This window comes from Pseudochaenichthys georgianus, chromosome 16 (assembly GCF_902827115.2).
Source record: "Pseudochaenichthys georgianus chromosome 16, fPseGeo1.2, whole genome shotgun sequence".
Taxonomy (NCBI): domain Eukaryota; kingdom Metazoa; phylum Chordata; class Actinopteri; order Perciformes; family Channichthyidae; genus Pseudochaenichthys; species Pseudochaenichthys georgianus.
The window spans coordinates 40798185-40817429 of record NC_047518.2 but is presented as its reverse complement, the minus strand read 5'-3'; the positions used below and the strand labels follow the sequence as shown (position 1 = coordinate 40817429).

At 41.4% G+C, this 19245-nt stretch overlaps 3 protein-coding genes across 5 annotated transcripts in view; 1 reads left to right on the top strand and 2 right to left on the bottom strand.

Moving 5' to 3' along the window:
* Nucleotides 1–627: 627 nt before the first annotated feature.
* The window catches only part of LOC117460708 (tumor necrosis factor receptor superfamily member 5), a 26822-nt gene continuing 8204 nt past the window's right edge, over nucleotides 628–19245 (top strand). The window contains exons 1-9 of one of the 2 annotated variants that reach the window (XM_071205975.1): nucleotides 628–1033; nucleotides 1163–1291; nucleotides 1966–2112; nucleotides 2208–2298; nucleotides 2659–2735; nucleotides 3725–3832; nucleotides 5931–5978; nucleotides 6324–6443; nucleotides 9184–9366. In XM_071205975.1, the coding sequence (XP_071062076.1) occupies nucleotides 952–1033; nucleotides 1163–1291; nucleotides 1966–2112; nucleotides 2208–2298; nucleotides 2659–2735; nucleotides 3725–3832; nucleotides 5931–5978; nucleotides 6324–6443; nucleotides 9184–9362 (981 nt within the window). In that variant the 5' untranslated portion in view covers nucleotides 628–951 and the 3' untranslated portion in view covers nucleotides 9363–9366. Of the gene's footprint in view, nucleotides 1034–1162; nucleotides 1292–1965; nucleotides 2113–2207; nucleotides 2299–2658; nucleotides 2736–3724; nucleotides 3833–5930; nucleotides 5979–6323; nucleotides 6444–9183; nucleotides 9665–19245 lie in introns of those variants that run through there. The other variant, XM_071205974.1, reaches the window with a different exon arrangement.
* On the bottom strand, nucleotides 12709–15602 carry rbp5 (retinol binding protein 1a, cellular). The gene is made up of 4 exons (XM_034102127.2): nucleotides 15136–15602; nucleotides 14538–14722; nucleotides 13767–13868; nucleotides 12709–13012 (listed from the first exon to the last, which is right to left on the bottom strand). The coding sequence occupies exons 1-4, from the start codon at nucleotides 15209–15211 to the stop codon at nucleotides 12962–12964; spliced, it is 414 nt and encodes a 137-aa protein (XP_033958018.1). The 5' UTR covers nucleotides 15212–15602; the 3' UTR covers nucleotides 12709–12961.
* ptpn6 (protein tyrosine phosphatase non-receptor type 6) overlaps nucleotides 17623–19245 on the bottom strand; it is a 24357-nt gene continuing 22734 nt past the window's right edge. For both annotated transcript variants that reach the window (XM_034102123.2, XM_034102126.2), the window contains one exon: nucleotides 17623–17890. In XM_034102123.2, coding sequence (XP_033958014.1) covers nucleotides 17794–17890 — 97 coding nt within the window. In that variant the 3' untranslated portion in view covers nucleotides 17623–17793. The remainder of the gene's footprint in view (nucleotides 17891–19245) is intronic.

The window sequence follows — 19245 nt, the reverse complement described above, 5'->3', positions numbered from 1 at the left end:
CTGTTAAATAATCACAATAAGTTATTTCCAAATCGTGCGGCCCCAGAGAAAATCTAGTTTCACACGAGACGATATACAACGATGCATAAATTACAAAGACACTTTAACCAAGCTGTAACCATTGCTCCATCTAAAAGGCTGTACCCTTCCAGAACACATCGATACGGTGTGGTCGTGGGTTTAAAATGCAGAAATTCAAACCCACCTTAATGTTAACATCGTTATCCGATCAAAAACTCCTCACAAATAAACTACTTCAACATCGGTCCTTCCTCTTTTGCTAATAATTTACTTTCAATCTCTTCAAATGTTGCCAACGCAGGCATTTCATAAATCTATTTGTAGCTTGTTTTTTGTACGCTTGCAGTATTGAGGGAGTGACTGCTGGTAAGTGGAATGGCAGGAGGACACACTTGTAAGATCAAAGGATAATACCACATCTCAATGCAGTTTTAGCTCCACAACATCCCTCCGCCATTGGGACAAAGGTTCATGGGAAACAATGGGCTGAGAGGAAGGGGGTAGTGGAGACAGGAAATGTATCATTGTGCAGTTAACAGTGCAAATACTGCCTGTAAGCTACACAGAAACACACACACACACTAACTCTGCAGTGAGAGGGCTAAGGCAGGAAGGAAATGAGGAGTGAGAGTGAGACTGAGAGAGAGAGAGAGAGAGAGGAAAACAGCAGATTCGGAGCACTGGGGTTTCCCACTGTGTAGGATTTGAATGAGAAGCAGGTTAGGCAGCAGGAGAGGAACACAGGCCGCCTCACAACGTTCAGACAGCAGGCAGAGAGCGCAGATCGGAGGAAGAGATGTACTCTGAGCGGAGGTACATTTAAAAAAAGAAGCTGTCACTTCAAAGGTTAGGAGGCGTTTCAGAGTCGTTGTCGTCTTCGGTTCAGACACTTGACACACAGGCGGCGGACTGCAATCGAATGGGAAACAAATGGCACATACAAATTATACAAATTGCACAGATGGCAAACACCTCGGGAAAAATGGGCAATGCTGCGATGGCTGTCCTGCAGGTCAGTCGACACTTTAACGTTTTCACTTCTTTCTTTGGGTTAGAAACTACACCGTCTTTCCTCACAGACCGGATTGATGTAACGGCCTGATGACTCTGTATGTTTGTTTATTGAATGCCTTTTTATCAGGACAATACAAGCTCACCGACTGTGACAGCAATAAGAAGACAATGTGTGCTAAATGTGGAAGCGGGTCCTACACGGCCACCATTAACTACCTGTCCAAATGTCTCCAATGCAAGAAGGACTGCAGTGAAGGTAAATCACACACACACACACACACACACACACACACACACACACCACACCACACACCACACACACACACACACACACACACACACACACACACACACACACACACACACACACACACACACAGCACTGCACACACACACACTTTGTCTGTTTTCTTCTCAAAGCACACAGTTCCTTCCTCTTCTCCCGCATGCTGCCTTTTATAAAAGCATAGAATGATGTTTGCTAATTGTGTCTTTACGTTAACAGAAGCACAAACCCATCTTCCCGTTTCCATTTGAGTCCATTAGGCTGAAGCTCAGTTACATCAAAGAGGAGACCATTAACTCCTGCTGAGAATCTAAACTTCATATTGTCAGTGTGCGCAAAAGCATTTCACTAGCTTGAAAGTAATGAGTGTAGATGTTTTGACTACAGGCAGACTTGTTTATGACCAGGCTAAGAATCCATTCAACATGAAGCCCTGAGGAGCGTTAGGCAGAATGGAGGGTGCCATACGATGCGCCTGCATACTCTCCTGTATTCCATTTCAATAAAACCGTCAGTTTTTAAGAACCAGTTCTCCTGCATCTTCATCGTTTCCAGTCAATTGCTCCAGATGTCCTTCGCAGCTAGGGAGAGGGTGTAGGGTCCGGATTGGAACTGGGCCTGAATCTCTCTTTTGACTCTTTCAGTGAACAACCACATGAGAGTGAAGGAGTGCACCACTAAAGATGATGCAGTGTGTGGGTGTGTGAGCGGTTTCTACTGTACAGAGGAGAAGTGTGAACACTGCAGGCCAGCCTCCCACTGTGCTCTGGGTTCAGGGGTCACCGTTCAAGGTAGGCTTTTAATGTCAAACGCAAAACATATCCTCACGTTCAAACACCGTGCAAATGAGCAACTGATTTAAAAACCACCGTATTTCTTCTTGCAGCTACTCACACAAAGGACACACTCTGTGCTCCGTGTGAAGACGGGACGTACAGCAACAAGTCAGATTTCTCCGCCTGTCTCCCCCACACCAGGTCAGACGGCGTCGCCATGGCAGCCTTTATCGTTGTTATTATTATGAAAGCTGAAGAAGGATGTTGATGTGTGAACAGTAATCTGCATCATTCATCCGACAAGATACGGCCAGCTACGTGTGTTTGTGGGCAGACGTCTCTGCTGATCTTATCAAGGAGTCGCATTTGATTTAAAACGCTTTTATTGGTTATACGTCCAACAGTCAGGGTTACTGGGACAAACTTAACCTTCCCTGAGCCCCTCTGAAAGCTGACCTTCATACACTACAGTCATCTTCTATATCACTTGTATGTCTGTAACAATGACGCCAAGCCTAATGTAAAAGTCTTTCAAATGTTTTTGTGTTTGTTCTTTTTCAGATGTGAGAACTTGGGAAGGGAATATGAAACCTCAGGAACCCTAAAAACTGATGCCACCTGCGGCGACTTCATATCTCGTAAGGCTACATTTTTGCATTAATGCCGTCATTATAAATCTGAATGATATCTTCACATTCTTGAGTTTCAGTTAGTGACATTAACTGTTAGTTCAGTTAGTTAACATTTGTGATATTGGGCTATATAAATAAACATTGATTGATTGAGTTCGTACTGTATATCATATTACCAAGCTTTTGAGAGAGGAAGTGAAGCTGATTGTAATCATTCCTGTTAGAAAAACATCACTCGTCACCGGCTTGATCTTCAACATCAGGACCTTTATTATCCTCGCAAGAATGGAAGTAGTCATCGCACACACACGAGGTTGCATGGGACAAAAGACTTAGTAGAGTCCTTGATATGCTTGTATACACGAGAGGGAGTTACAGTCAACAAGATGGAAGAATACCGGAAAGCAGTATTCTTTCTGACACTAGTTCAGATTAGTAAGTAAGCAATACACATGACGGTCACATGTCTATCTCTCGAGTGACTGTGTCATCATGCCAGTCTTAGGGACATAGCTATCGTAACTTCAACAGTGTCTCATGAGCGTCATCAGTCATACATGCGGCTGCGTCCACCGCTACGTAGGGCCTCTGTTGTCATGTGCTACTCTGATATAGAAGGAACATTCAGTATTTTCCCAACTATTCCCAAGGCAGACGTGGCAGAAAACGCTTTATTTCACACTCACAACTTTTCCGTTTTGTAGTTTAATGTTGACATGCTGTTGAGAAATGTTAAGATGTCTCTAATGACGGTAGCTTTGGGTTAATTGTGTCGTACCATAATTGACCAATACCGGAAATAAATAGAAATGGAATGTATTTTTTAAGTTTTTTTTTGAATATTTTTAGAAAGCCCTTTTAGTCATTTTAAATCACATTACCGTAGCACATTGATAATGAGGAATCAAGGGAGTTTTCACTCGCTTCAATTCCCAGAACTTAAGTAATTAAAACAAGTTGAAACGTATTTATGTCGCCCTAAAACCCCCTCTCAGATTGTCACTGGATGTTACCTGCCGGCCTGTGGTCAGGACTCGTGTTGACCGCGCTCATCGTGTTTGGTCTGGTGTGCTGGAGGGGAAAGCGGAAATCTTACAAAGCAGGTCAGTACAACGTGTCAGTGTCAAATGATTGTTCTGGTTGAAAGTCTTCCCGAAGAGGCGACGCGCAGGCATGCCCACTCACTGCGAGTAAATCGCATGTGAGCCACAACAAAGACCTGAAGGGTACAGTTGAACGTCACTGCAAATGTCCTTCAGACATGCCCTGCCCACTGCTTCCGTTTTTACAGTCAATGCATTTTAATCTGAGTATGGTCAAATTAAACTTATAATACTTGGTCTGCTAATTAACAAAAAGAAAAGTTTGAAAAGCAGATCATTTTTGAGTAAGGGTTAATTAAGGAGCTGTGTGATAACGTGACGTTAAACACGCACAGTGAAGATGACAAGGAGGAAACCACATCCTGTCGGTTCAGCCTGACAGACTGATCTGGTATAATGTGACGCAAACTTCACAGGCACTGACTCATACTGAGACAGGCTCCTATGCACAGTAAATGCCATGTTTTGACTGACTTTGTTTTTGTATTTCATTTATGTTATTTCCAGTGAATCGATGTGTCAATACCGGAATTTACAGATGAAAAACAAGAATCAAAAGAACTTCAGGTTTCACTACTAGTTTGAAAGTCCAGTATGAGACTCACACAAAGCGATGTGAATGGGCTCAGAGTGGCAGAAATTACCTGTGAAGTGAAATTATTGAAATGAAATGCATTAACTTATGATGGTTTTACATTGAGGTAAAGGTAACTGAACATTTGTGGGAAATCATATCAGACAAAAGATACTTATTATTAGTTTAGTATTTCTTTGCTTTATCAACAAGCCTAGAGGGTTTTGTTTTTCAAGTGATTGTTTTTAAAACAGCTTGTACATATATAGGGTGTCAAATAAAAAATGTATTCGCATATATATGTCTCTTCTTTAATCCTTGTTGGTTAGTTTTTCTGCCCTTTTTGACCTTTATTTAAAGGACACCTATCATGCTATATTTAAATGATATATTGTAGGGCCATACCTATATAAAGGTATATTTATACGTTTCTGTTTTCAAAATAGAAAACAGATCCTGCATTTTAGCCATGCCTCATTTCGCTCCATTTGCTCTTTCCAGCCCTGTTTTTGCAGGGGGCTGATTCTGTGAGCTGCAGCTGACCACGCCCCCTGCAGGAGAGGGGAGCGTGCTCTGATCAAGTCAGAAGAGGGGGAGAAAAATAGATCTCCGTCCTCCGTGTTTTATTATATTATTATATAGAGTCGTTATTCATTTGTTTTAAAGCTCAATAAATAACAAAGACCGGCACTTTTCTAATTTTGTCCGGAAGATTTAAACTTTAACGGACATCTTGACTGGTGGACTAACCGGAGAGAATTACAGTGCTTGCCTCGACGGGGAGGGATTGCATTGAATTACAGCAGCGGGAGCAAACGCTTGCCTCGGGGAGGGAGAAAAAGAGCCACAGCGGAGAATAAACAGAAGGGCAACCATGGCAACCATGTGCGGGAAGTCTTCTTCGCTGCTTTTGTGGCAGACTACAGCGCTACTTACAGGCCTGGCATATGTACTACAGCATCTCCAGCGCTTTCGAGCGGCAATGGCCGGCAGTGGCCCAACCCCACATTCCCCTGATAGGTGGAGAATTGGCCCAATAGCCGTAGCGCCACCCTCAGGACAGTGTTCAAATCTGGATCAATCTGGATCAGTTCCGTTGCAGCCCCTTTTTTAGAGATTTGGGTATGGAGGAAAATAGAGAGGGTTGTGTTTTCTGACACTTGGTGAGTTCCCTGGAACACCAGGGACACATATTCATGTATAAAAGACGTACACAAGTGCATTTTGCATGATAGGTCCCCTTTAAGGTGTATTTTTATTAATTATTAATGCTTTGTTCCTTTTCCCCTTTTTTGTTATTCTATTTTTTCTGTTGTATATGTCTGTGGCTTCTTAATCTTTCCTCACACACATTTTATGGATTTTAAAGTTTTATTTGTAGAGAAATTAAATGTAAAAAGAACTTGGCACTAGGAGGGAAACATCTGCCTTTTGCTGAATAAACAAGTTGATACTTTTTCCACCATAACAACGTGACACCATTGTAACATATCCGAGTCAAATCTGACTTGTTCTTTTTTACAGAGAAAAAGGAAAAGGCATTTTTTAAACCACCTTTCAAGACTACAGGAGGTGAGTGTTTGCACTTAAAACATACATGAGCAGAGTAAAACTTAAGTAGTGAGACACACTAAGCTTTTGTACACTACAATATAACAGGGCTGTTCATATATATATAAAAGAAGAAGTATGAGGAACCTTTCCTGGAAACAGTTATGTAGATTTTAGATAATAGCTTGAGGGAGATTATAGTGACCCCCAATGGCCAATCAGTATACATTTGTCTTGAATATAAAATACTACGTTCCAAATTAGATGAGGGATGATAATGATTGTAGGATAAATTCCTTGTGACAATGATTCTGAATAGTCCTATGGTGTGTTTAAGCTATTTGTGGTGTGTTTCCTGTGTGACAGGCGGCAGTATATCCATTTCTCTGATGGAGATGTTTCCAGCAGCACGCTTCACTCAGCTGCAGCCTTTAGCGCAGAATGGACACTGCCTGGAGACCTCTAATGTACCACTGTTTAACCCAGGTGAGAAACGCCTAATGCATCCACGTTTATATTATGCAAGCCAATGCATTTTACATGTCTTTATACGAGATTTTAACAGTAAAACGTGACTGGAAATGATAGAGACAACATGCACAGATAGTCTCTAAACCAGGGACCAGAGGTGAAAGAAGTACCCAGATCTTGTAGTAAAAGTAGAAGTACCAAAGTGTAGGAAAACTCTGTTACAAATAAAAGTCCTGCATTCAAAGTAAAAATAAAAGGTATTAGCATCAGAATATACTCAAAGTACCAAAAGTAAAGTACTCATATGCAGATTGGACCATTTCAGAATAATATATGATATGTTTTATAATTATTTGATCATCATTGTTCTCAAAGCTGGTAAAGGTGCAACTAGTTTGAATGACTTTGTATACTGCAGGGTAGCTTGTGAATTTACTCCAGGTGGAACTAAAGTCTGATTTAAGTGATGACCATGTATCTGAAAAGTAACTAAATATACTAATTGTAGTGTGTACAATATTTCCTTCTGAATAAAAGTACAAAGTAACTACCTCAACATTTTACTCAAGAACAGTACTTGAGTAAATGTACTTAATTACTTAACAGCACTGGATATTTGTGGTGCATGGTTTTAAGCCTCAATGGACAACATCCTTGGATAGACTGAAAGACTGAAAATACACATTTGAACACAGGTGATAATAAAATGGAGCACTTACCTGTTCTCCTCAACGTGCTGCTAATCCCCGTGTCAGTGTGGTTAGCCATGTGGGTCCAAACGGTACCTTGTTTTCCTGCTGCTTTCATGTTTGTTAATCCTTTTGGAAGGTTGTTTGAGATCCTGAAAATCTGTTGTCGATCATCCCTCTGATTAACATTCACCGGAAATAATAAAGCGTCTTAACTGACAAGCTAGCAGTTAGCCGTTAGCAGTTAGCCGTTATTAACGGCCCGTTAACCAATTCGCTTGATGTTAAATACGCTTCTTTTTTAACAGAGGTTGGTTTATAACAGTTCTAGGCAAGTCGTAGTCCCCGGCGTGTTTAAACGTTTAAACTCAAGTAATTATTCCAAAAACAGACTTCTATAGTAGACTAAATGTGTTTCGTAGAAGATAAATCATCGTTCAAGGTAGCCGCTCATTACTTTCTCATTAAAATAATCACCGGGGCAACGCTTGACGAGTAGCCAATCAGATTGCAGCTAGTTAAAAGGTAATGAGTTTTGGACATGCGCAGTGTTGTTTGGACATTTGTTGACATTGTGGGCTCATCAATTTCCACATAGCTTCCTCTAAACTAAAGCCAAGCTCATTTTAAACATAATCATAACACTAGTGTATTTTTTACTTTTTACTGTGAAATCTTTCTTAATAAAAGCAGTGACCAGGATTGTATATCATGCAGAATTACAGTCCTAATAATCTCCAATTGATTCAGTACCAATAAATCCAACTTCTTTCTGCCGCCAGCTGGTGGGGTTTGGTCCCACTTGGATTAAATTACCTCTTGCCATTCAGATGCATAGATGTACTGTGCACTTAAATCCTGCACATTAGCCATGTGCGCTCTAGAATAAAGATGATGTACAAACAAATACAAGTGGATAAACATAACAATGCAAAGACTTCAATAAGTATGATTATTCTAGAAATCATTTTTTTGACATTGCTATAAAACCATAGCTTTTTACCCGAATAACTCCTTATATTCATGCCTTGCAGTTAATAGAACATCTACCTTATACAATTAGCCGAAGTAGTGCAAACTGATACAGCTGGAGGTTTGTGTAAAAAATGTATTTCAATGAACCCTGTTTAGATTATTTCCTGTGATTATTACATCAGAGATCAGTTTCCTGTTATGTGTGGAAGGCTTCTTTAGCAGTGGCGGTTCTAGACCAATTTGACTGGGGGGGCCACTGGGGGGCCAGTTATTTTCTGAGGGGGGCACAATACATGCAGGACGAAAAAGAGAACTAGACAGTATGAAGTAATTGCGCATAAGAAAACAATGCAATGCAGTTATTGGTATTTGTTTCAGTGCACTTATTTATTTCAGATATATCTTATAGTTATTACTGTTAGCTTCAGCTTAAGTTATAGGACAATTTTTGCACTAATACCATATTTATATAAAAATAAAGGCAATGAACAGTTACATCTATACTTTACATCTACAATTACACGGATACAATAGTTTAACTCACCTTCAATTATCGTGGTAGTCTCTCGAAACGTAGGTTTCAATCTTTCTTGGATGCAACAGCCTCTGATGATCCGAGATGAAAAATGTTTGTTTTTCGTGTGCTTCAGCCGGACAGTGAAAGTGAGTGCACCGCTCTAATGGGTCCTGAGTGCACCGCTCTAATGGGTCCGACTAGAATGACGAATAACGTTAGTTCCGCCTATTCCGTCATTCAATAAATCGTGTAATAAATCATACATTTTTCATTTTTTTCACTTTTCATTTTTAGGGGGGCCACAGGTCAGTGTTAGGGGGCACTGTCCCCCCCCCTAGAACCGCCCCTGTTCTTTAGACTCCCACTATGTTATTAGCTCCAACCATCTGTAGCCATTATTAATGACAAATGAAATCCGGTTTCCAGCACTATAGTCTGTAATGATTTCCCTTAATCATAAATGCTTTTAGCCCCATTAAGATGGACATAACTCACATAAAGTGCAAAGCCTGTTTGATGTACTACTACTTTGACGTATGTTCACACTGAATATTGATTTTAATTTCCTCCTCAGAAGACTATGAGGTCAGCTGCAGCACACAGGACAGTGTGAACAGCTATCATCCCATAACTCCACTGAAGGCCTCTGTGTCTTTTGCTGAATCCACCCACACCAATGGAAGTGCCGGATACTGCACCGGTATCCTCAGGACCGTCTCTGAGCCACAGGAGGACGAGTGGTGTGGGACATAAACAAGTAAATGTTGTTGTTACAGTGAATGATGGAGCTCAGAGTCATTCTCCGGCTTGGACAAGTTTTCAAAACCCCAAAAAACTATTTGTTCCCCAAAACTTTTTATCTATTATGCAAAATCCTCTTCTTCATGTCTCTTCTACATCAACATGTGTCCCCTCTTCTTCATGTCTCTTCTACATCAACATGTGTCCCCTCTTCTTCATGCCTCTTCTACATCAACATGTGTCCCCTCTTCTTCATGTCTCTTCTACATCAACATGTGTCCCCTCTTCTTCATGTCTCTTCTACATCAACATGTGTCCCCTCTTCTTCATGTCTCTTCTACATCAACATGTGTCCCCTCTTCTTCATGTCTCTTCTACATCAACATGTGTCCCCTCTTCTTCATGTCTCTTCTACATCAACATGTGTCCCCTCTTCTTCATGCCTCTTCTACATCAACATGTGTCCCCTCTTCTTCATGTCTCTTCTACATCAACATGTGTCCCCTCTTCTTCATGTCTCTTCTACATCAACATGTGTCCCCTCTTCTTCATGTCTCTTCTACATCAACATGTGTCCCCTCTTCTTCATGTCTCTTCTACATCAACATGTGTCCCCTCTTCTTCATGTCTCTTCTACATCAACATGTGTCCCCTCTTCTTCATGTCTCTTCTACATCAACATGTGTCCCCTCTTCTTCATGTCTCTTCTACATCAACATGTGTCCCCTCTTCTTCATGTATCTTCTACATCAACATGTGTCCCCTCTTCTTCATGTCTCTTCTACATCAACATGTGTCCCCTCTTCTTCATGTCTCTTCTACATCAACATGTGTCCCCTCTTCTTCATGTCTCTTCCACATCAACATGTGTCCCCTCTTCTTCATGTCTCTTCTACATCAACATGTGTCCCCTCTTCTTCATGTCTCTTCTACATCAACATGTGTCCCCTCTTCTTCATGTCTCTTCTACATCAACATGTGTCCCCTCTTCTTCATGTCTCTTCTACATCAACATGTGTCCCCTCTTCTTCATGTCTCTTCTACATCAACATGTGTCCCCTCTTCTTCATGTCTCTTCCACATCAACATGTGTCGCCTCTTCTTCATGTCTCTTCTACATCAACATGTGTCCCCATCAACATGTGTCCCCTCTTCTTCATGTCTCTTCTACATCAACATGTGTCCCCTCTTCTTCATGTCTCTTCTACATCAACATGTGTCCCCTCTTCTTCATGTCTCTTCTACATCAACATGTGTCCCCTCTTCTTCATGTCTCTTCTACATCAACATGTGTCCCCTCTTCTTCATGTCTCTTCCACATCAACATGTGTCGCCTCTTCTTCATGTCTCTTCTACATCAACATGTGTCCCCTCTTCTTCATGTCTCTTCTACATCAACATGTGTCCCCTCTTCTTCATGTCTCTTCTACATTAACATGTGTCGCCTCTTCTTCATGTCTCTTCTACATCAACATGTGTCCCCTCTTCTTCATGTCTCTTCTACATCAACATGTGCCCCCTCTTCTTCATGTCTCTTCTACATCAACATGTGTCCCCTCTTCTTCATGTCTCTTCTACATCAACATGTGCCCCCTCTTCTTCATGTCTCTTCTACATCAACATGTGTCCCCTCTTCTCCATGTCTCTTCTACATCAACATGTGCCCCCTCTTCTTCATGTCTCTTCTACATCAACATGTGTCCCCTCTTCTCCATGTCTCTTCTACATCAACATGTGTCCCCTCTTCTTCATGTCTCTTCTACATCAACATGTGTCCCCTCTTCTTCATGTCTCTTCTACATCAACATGTGTCCCCTCTTCTTCATGTCTCTTCTACATCAACATGTGTCCCCTCTTCTTCATGTCTCTTCTACATCAACATGTGTCCCCTCTTCTTCATGTCTCTTCTACATCAACATGTGTCCCCTCTTCTCCATGTCTCTTCTACATCAACATGTGTCCCCTCTGTGGAAAGAGACTCTGAAAGTTTCAGGAACAAAGATTCTCTCTCTTTTTGATCCATTTCTATAAAAACCTGTCTGAAAATGAGCTGATCAGAGTTTGGCCACCTTATGATGTCATAACGATGTTTTGGCTTGTAGCCAATCACCAACCAAGGTAACCCCCCCCCCTGATCTGTTTGGTGTTTCAGCCAATCAGAGACATGTTCTGTATATATCTGAGACCTATAATGTATTGATGAAAAACAGCATAATAGGTGACCGGTGACCACAGGTGAATGGTTGCTGAATGTTTGCTGCCCCCTGCAGGACTTTACTGAGAATGTCCGTGATATGTTTGTGAATAATTTACAATGAAGCTCACAGCTTTAAAGAGTATGTTTTTGTAAACACTGCTGCAGCTCTGTTCCTGAGTCAGTCCGTTTGATGCGAATACAAAAACCCTGTCTGTGGTTTCAGCTACAGCTCAGTGGTTTGAGAATATTTTATCTTACTCAAGGCAAATCCCACCAAAAGGCCAAAGCCAACAATGGGTGTATCCTTCCAACAACTATACACACATCTGATTCCTCTGGGCCTTAGAGCTCCATTTGTTGAGCATGACAACTAATTGCTACAAACTACGATGCCCAGCTGTTTCAGAATAGAGTGAGACTTCTTTTATTTTAAATTAAATCAAATATTTGTGGGCAAGACCCGGGTGTTTTTTAAATAATGTTACACATTCCTAAGAACAAATGGGTTTGGGCTGAGTGCCAAAGGGTGAGAAATGGAGAGACTGATTAACCCATTGTTGGCCTTTCCAAGGGTTTTGTTAAGAATATGAATATAAGAATTGTGTAATGCTTAATGTAAAGAATGTTTTTTGTAATTAAAATGTGTAGGATATCAGATTGTACTTGTATTGTTCCAACCCCAGCCATTGATGCAGGTTGTGAATTATACATGGGAGTTGTTGTTTTTTAAAGTCAATGTAATTACCCCTATATTTGAGTATTTATGAAACTATATACAACTTTAAGATGTACAGCAATACCACACACACAGGTTAAGGCATGTGGTGCAGTTGGTTGTTCAGGTTCAAACCCCACTGCAGTCAGCATGTCGTTGTGTCCCTGAGACACTTCACCCCAAAGTGCTCCTGTGGGGATTCTCCACAGTATTGAGTATGTGAGTCACTTTGGATAAAAGCGTCTAACAAGTGACATGTAATGTAATTAAGAATTATTGAATGGAAAAATGGCCAGAAAATCTTCTTTAAAAGTATTTTGTAAAGCACAGTTTGACCCCTGATTCCTTAGTATTCTCAAGACTTGTAAAAAATGAAGATATGCAGCAATACCACATTTAAAATCTTGGAGAATGACGTGATGGAGTAAAGATGCAACAGCGACGACTGACATGTGTATGATTTGTTTATAACATTGTGAAGATAGATAGTGCAATATAAGGAAGTGTGTAAGGGATGTTTACACAAGTCATTCTGCTCCTTCTGTTAGTACCGCAACACAGAGACAATTAAGATTACATATCGGTATTTTCACATAATATTCATTCTTGTGTTAAAAACAATAAACAAGATTCGAATCTTGTACCAAGTCTGTCTCTATATTTCATTAAGAATTCATTCGATACATTTCTGTTACTTCATTAAGCCTTCTTGAAGACTTGTTTGGCAGTGATGCCTGCGACTCTCATCTCCTGCAGAGAGGACAAGGGGGAGATAAAGGGGGGAGAATGAAGAGTGAGAATCAATAGGACGGTTTGGCACATCAAAGAAAAGTGAAATGAGTGAAACGCAAACCTGGGATCGTATCCAAAATACATCCCCCGTCATCCTTTGACCTCGTGATCAGCCTCCCACTCGTTCCCCATCTACTTATCTCTCCTTCCCCCGTCCCTCCCCCATCTCCCCCTCACTCTTAATTATTCTCACGCTGCTCCCTTTCTCCTTCAATCCACTCTAAAATCCAGCGGCCTCATCTAAGCTGGCATTTTCTTTCTAAAGTCCCTCCTGAGTTTGGTTGCAACAACACATTTCTTTGTCTTAACTCCAAGAGCCTGTTTACAAAATCCAGCCAAAGCTATTTAGCGGAACACTGCTGACTGTGTAACATCCTAATGAGCATTGACAGATTATCTTTAAGTCTTTTAAAGCAAAATGTGAAGACCGATGCTCTCGCTTGGTCTTGAGGCACTTTATTAGGACGTCCTTTCAAGCCTCTTTTGTGCTGGCCTTCCTTTGTAGGGTCCTACTTCCCCCCCTCAGGCATGCACAACACTTTACAAACCTTCACATTGAGAAATTCTTCCCACTAAGACGGCAAAGTGCCACATAATAAAGAAACTTCCAGACCCTCTCTTTGTGGCATGTTCTCTCTCATTTAGCTTCATCTTTCCCCCTAACGTTCCATATCCCCCCTCTTTCCCCTCACTTCCATCCACACATCCTTACCAAATGCAGCTTGTCCCCCTCCAGCCAGTGTGTCCATCCTCGTCCTTCTTTCTCTCCTTTCTGTACACAGAGCAGGTTGTCTCCCTCCCAGCTCACGGTAGTCTGCAGAAGCACAGGGAGGGAGTGTGAGTGCGTGACTTTACTGTGTAAAGCAGCTCTCATGATGAGACGGTGCAATGCAAACATGTGGCCATGAGTTACATCACAATAAGCTATAGCTTGAATCCTAAGCTGCTTACAAAGAGAGCAATCAAGCATTAGGATACAAACCACAATCCTGCAAGGACATGAGATGAGCAACATACTGAAATGATGAGTGTTGTTTGGTTTTTTCACATTGTTTGGGCCAAGGCGTAGTCAAAACAGATTTGCTTTTAGTCGGCAAAAAAATATGTGATGACTTTCTTCTTTCCTGATATCGAAACCTATTTTTTTCCTTTCGTTTGACCCCTGTATGATACTGCTGCTTATTCTGGTTCCTGAATGGATTTTGAAACTAAAGACTGTGTCGAAAGAGTGATTTTATTATTTGTATTAGCTGCCTTCGCACACATCCTTCAGTGTGCGATCAAGGCAGGATTAAAGCAGCATGGGTTGATTTCAACACAAACTCAGCGGTATGTCTGAGGACTTTCCTGCAGACCTTCCTAAATTAAAAAAACACGCAAAGCAAACTTGCATAACAAGAAATGATACTCACCATATCAAGGATGTACGTGTCCAAACAAGTCAAACTGCATATTCAGAAACAACAACAACACACAGACACACCTGACAGGTACGGCCGTCCACTGGTCCCAGGTCTTCAGTGAACTCTTTCCCGATGGTGAATTCCATGTTGAAGTTCTTGAAGGTGGTGAGGGTCCGGATCCTCATGTCCCCGCTGGCCGGGTCGTGGGTGATCTCTTTGCGGGGACTCAACAGGCACACTATCTTCCTCAGGGCGAAATTAATATCTGGGAGAAGATGAATAAGAACAGGATTAATAAAACATGAGCTATACTTCATTGTTGCTCTATGAAAAAGGGGGGCTTTGTCTTGTCACAGTGCAGACTGATGATACACCCCTCTGAGTGTGTGGGGTCACAGAGAGGACATGGTGGTGATTTCCTTTGACTAATGTGCGGATGCAAATCAAGATTCGAGCATCGTATCTAGTGATTTAAGATTAAAAAGACGACTACAAAGAAATGAAAATAGTTTAAAATACAAAGTGCAACATACGTGTGTGTGTGTGTGTGTGTGTGTGTGTGTGTGTGTGTGTGTGTGTGTGTGTGTGTGTGTGTGTGTGTGTGTGTGTGTTAATGAGGAGGTTTAATAAATACAATATGTCTGTTTAAAGTGCAGCTAATAAGATTTAAAGTCTTACCTAATGCTCCGAGGTAGGAGTCCATATTAGTCTGCTCCACCATATTAAACGTTCCGGAGTAATCAGGTTTAGACATTTTTGTTCTTTTTCCAAACTCCAGACGAGCAGAAATCTTTTCTTTTTCCCTTCTTCTTGTCTTTTTTCTCTCCTCGAGTCAAGTCCCTGTGCAGATCAGCAGCCGCCCTGCTTGATATCAGTTTCTCTTACGCAACGTTACCGAACAATGCCTTGGATTTTTTACGCGTACAATGAGCTTGTTGCACGCGGTGTGTGTGTGTGTGTGTGTGTGTGTGTGTGTGTGTGTGTGTGTGTGTGTGTGTGTGTGTGTGTGTGTGTGTGTGTGTGTGTGTGTGTGTGTGTGTGTGTGTGTGTGTGTGTGTGTGTGTGTGAGTGTGTGAGAGTGTGTGTGCTGCAGGCTGCTCTACGGTGAACGTCCTCTCGGGTGAAGACTCTCTCTGGATTTGGGAGACTGTTTCCAGTCAGCTGTGAGTCACTGAGGTTTTCGGAGGGGAGGTTCATCCATCTTTCCCAACGCGTTTCAGCCACAGGATCACTTTCAGAGGCGGAGCTTCCGATCCATAAACATGTGGTGGGGGGGGGGGGGGGAGATTTACTGGGCATGTACTGGTAGAACAATGAAATACAGTAGGCTACTACATTTACTCAAGTGTTGTAGCCTACCTAAGTCTTATTTTCAAATACTTATTTTCAAATCAATTCTCAAGTAGTGTTCTGCCTGTGGTGCAGAACGTCTTTTCACCCTCTGTCTGTAACCAGAGCCCAAACAAAGTGATATATACACTATATTACAGAAGTAAACAAAGGAGTCCAATGGAGGGATTTCGGGCAGGAACGAACGACAGGCAAGGGGGAAAAAACAAAAGCTTAACAACGGTTTTATTTCAGATTGAAGGAAGCATTTCTATTCAAATCTTTGCAACAAAACCCACAAATATCATGCATAAATACTGCACCAATTGTACAGTTTCTTTCTACCTCAGCTTTTCTTGTCAATTATTAAACATATTTCACTAAACATTACTGATATATACAGACAAGGGACCACATGCCACTAAATCCTCTTAAATATGTTATATTTTTCTGTTAATATCAAAATAAAAGGATTTGTCATTATACAACTTCCTGCATGAGACTCAATGTCACACAAACCCAGTAGCAGATGCATTTAAAAGATATTTAATAAAAAATACATTCTAGGTACTTTGACAACCCAAGAAGTTTAAAGTTTATTTTTGATCTTGGAAACAGCAGTTTAAAAAACACTGGTGGGATTGAATGAGTGTCTGAAATGCGGATGTGAAGAACATCAGACTGTCTGGTGGAAGACCCAATCAACTGAGTAAGCACTGCGACAGTCTTATCTGGGTTCCTTAAAAGGTGTTAGCATTTGAGAAAGGTTAACATTTCCATATGAAAAGTAGTCTGCAGGTGGTTTAGCGGCACAAAGATAACTGAATGTAAAAGCGTATTAGAAATCTGACTGTTATCATCAAATTGCCTGAGGTACAGTTGAATTAAAAAGCCTAATTATGAAGCCACTTCTGTTTATCTCCTGCTCCTGATGCACTTCTCTTTATTCATTCACAGCAAGATATTCGATACATTAGAGGTCCCATGTCATGCTTTTCCGGTTATTACCCGTCCCCTTGTTGTTATGAAGGTTTTTCTGCATGTAAACGGTCACAAACCCTCAAAGTACACCCTGTAGGGAGTAAAACTCTAACACAGAAAGACCTGTCTGTGCTGCCCCAGAACGCCTCGTTGGAGATTTCTCATTTTCCATTGTTTGCCTCCTGGGTTCTGTGACGTGTGAAAACCCAGATCAACAACAAATGACCGGATTGGCCCAAATGGCCCACCTCACACACCAGGATCCCTTGGCTAACTAACAGGGAGTCCCATTGACTTGCATAGAGCTCCCTGAACGCTGGTAATAGACGAGTAGGGATGGCGGAGAAATGCTCTCCGCAGACCCGTTCTCACAGCGTCATAAACCTTTTTCTTACTCAATATCAAGCCACACTTATTGTTTTTACTTCGGCTGTGAGTGTTTGTGTGTGCGCAGTTTCGCTGTATCGCGGACCCGGAAACCTGTCCGCTCCTCGCAGCAACGAGCCTCGCAACGTCCCGACCAATCAGAGCACATTGGGCTCACAGGGAGGGGGGGGGGGGGGAGGGGACAGAGAGTGAATACACATACTTTACAGAGATGCTGTGAGAAACCAATGCGAGTTTGGAAAATTGCACAATTTAAATCTATTCTAGTCGACCTCAACAATGGAATTATGATCAGTGGAAATGGCCATGACGTGGGACCTTTAAGATAGAGGACTACAACGTTTAACCTAAAGTAACGAAACACCAACTGTTAAAAAGCTGATGAAACAAAGTCTAATAAAACCATACACCCTGATACTGAAGCGTCCGACAAATAACTGAAATACAGAAAGACATTTACACCACAAATTGCTCACACGTGACTTTATTCTCAACAAAGCATTCATGTCACACACCAAATGTAAAGCGCTTATCTCTAATTTCACAAATCCTTTTTATTTTGTCTTTATTAAAATATAAATCCTTTACCAAAAGAGTGCCTGCATAAATACAACAACATGACATTAATAAAACCTTTTTCTATCTCTTCTTCACGGAGCCGCTTTTCTTGTCCGATTTTGACTTCTTCACATCCTTCTTTCCTGTGGACAGATTCTCGTAAAGCTCCTCCTTGTTTCTGAAAATGGAAGAAGAAGAAGCTGATTCATGTTTCCTGTATATGTGTACACAGCAGGCCAACAGTGATTGGACACAGCTTGGTTAGAAGCGATAGAAAGACGCAGGGAGGTTAATGAAAGGCACTGCTGCCATTTAAAAACTCAGCCGACCATGAATCAATCACTCAAAGCTGACGGGCAACCATTCAGAGGTCCGACTGGGTCAAAGTGTGCAGTGTGCAGGGCTGAATCGCTCACTATTGTGTGCCGTTTGATTTCCTAATGACTACTCAGTTCATAGTCCCCGCTCAGGGGTCAGCACAACACTCAGCGTGTTCACTTCTGGTGGCCATGAAAGCAGCACTTCACAGATAGCACACATGATGTTCAGTTTGCTCGTCTGTTGCTCTTGAGAGAACTGTCTTCAGTTGCAATAAAGAAGCTTGATTGCACACGTCGGGCCACATTAAAGCCTGAAAGTCAGGATGTCCACTTACATTTTTATTATTTCATCTTCGTCTTTATGGAAGTGCAACACTGATTAACTTGGGTGCCGCTTTGATGCACAACTGAGAAACTATTTATTTTCTCCACTATCACAGAGCGTCACAGTAGTTAAAGTCCTTTTGTTGTTATTACTTCTTCTCACACATATATAAAGAAGAGTAAACAATACAGAGCATTCAGAGCCACAGTGTGATCGACACACCAGATCCAGTTATAACTCTCATTGGGGCAGAGAAGAGCAAATAAAACAAAGAAAGACTAACGCTCAGGGATATTGTGCAATACTGGCTGCTACTCCATTTTCTTTTGACTTTATGCTGCTACTTGTTTTCACTCTAGTTTTTCTCAGGGTTCCTGTTTTATTTTTATTTTGCACAGTTGATTTCCCTGCTGTGGGGTGAATAAGGATTTATGACTCCGATTGCCTATCTGATGCCCAATCAGCTCCGACAGTCAAAGCGATAAATCACAGGGTTACGACTGACCTCCATTGCCATCCAACACTAATACAAAACTCTACTGTTTTCACTTTTGATGGATTCGTAGGTCCACCTTTCATCGGTACACACTTTTCTTCTAATCCCTCGAGCATTTCTTTAGATATTTAGTTGGATAGTAAACATTTAACCAATAAAGGCACTAATTAAAAAACTCACCAAACGTGATAATGTGAACCCAACCCATGTACTGGATATTTCAAGTGGTGGATCAACATGCTTCTGCTCTGAGGGCTCCTTGTTGAGAGCACAGTACTTGAGAGCACTTACACTGTGGAAAAGCCTCTATAGGTCATATAATAATCACATTCTACACAAAGGTTCACTTGTTAGCTGCATTTTTTGCATGTACTGCCAGTAGTTTAGTTATT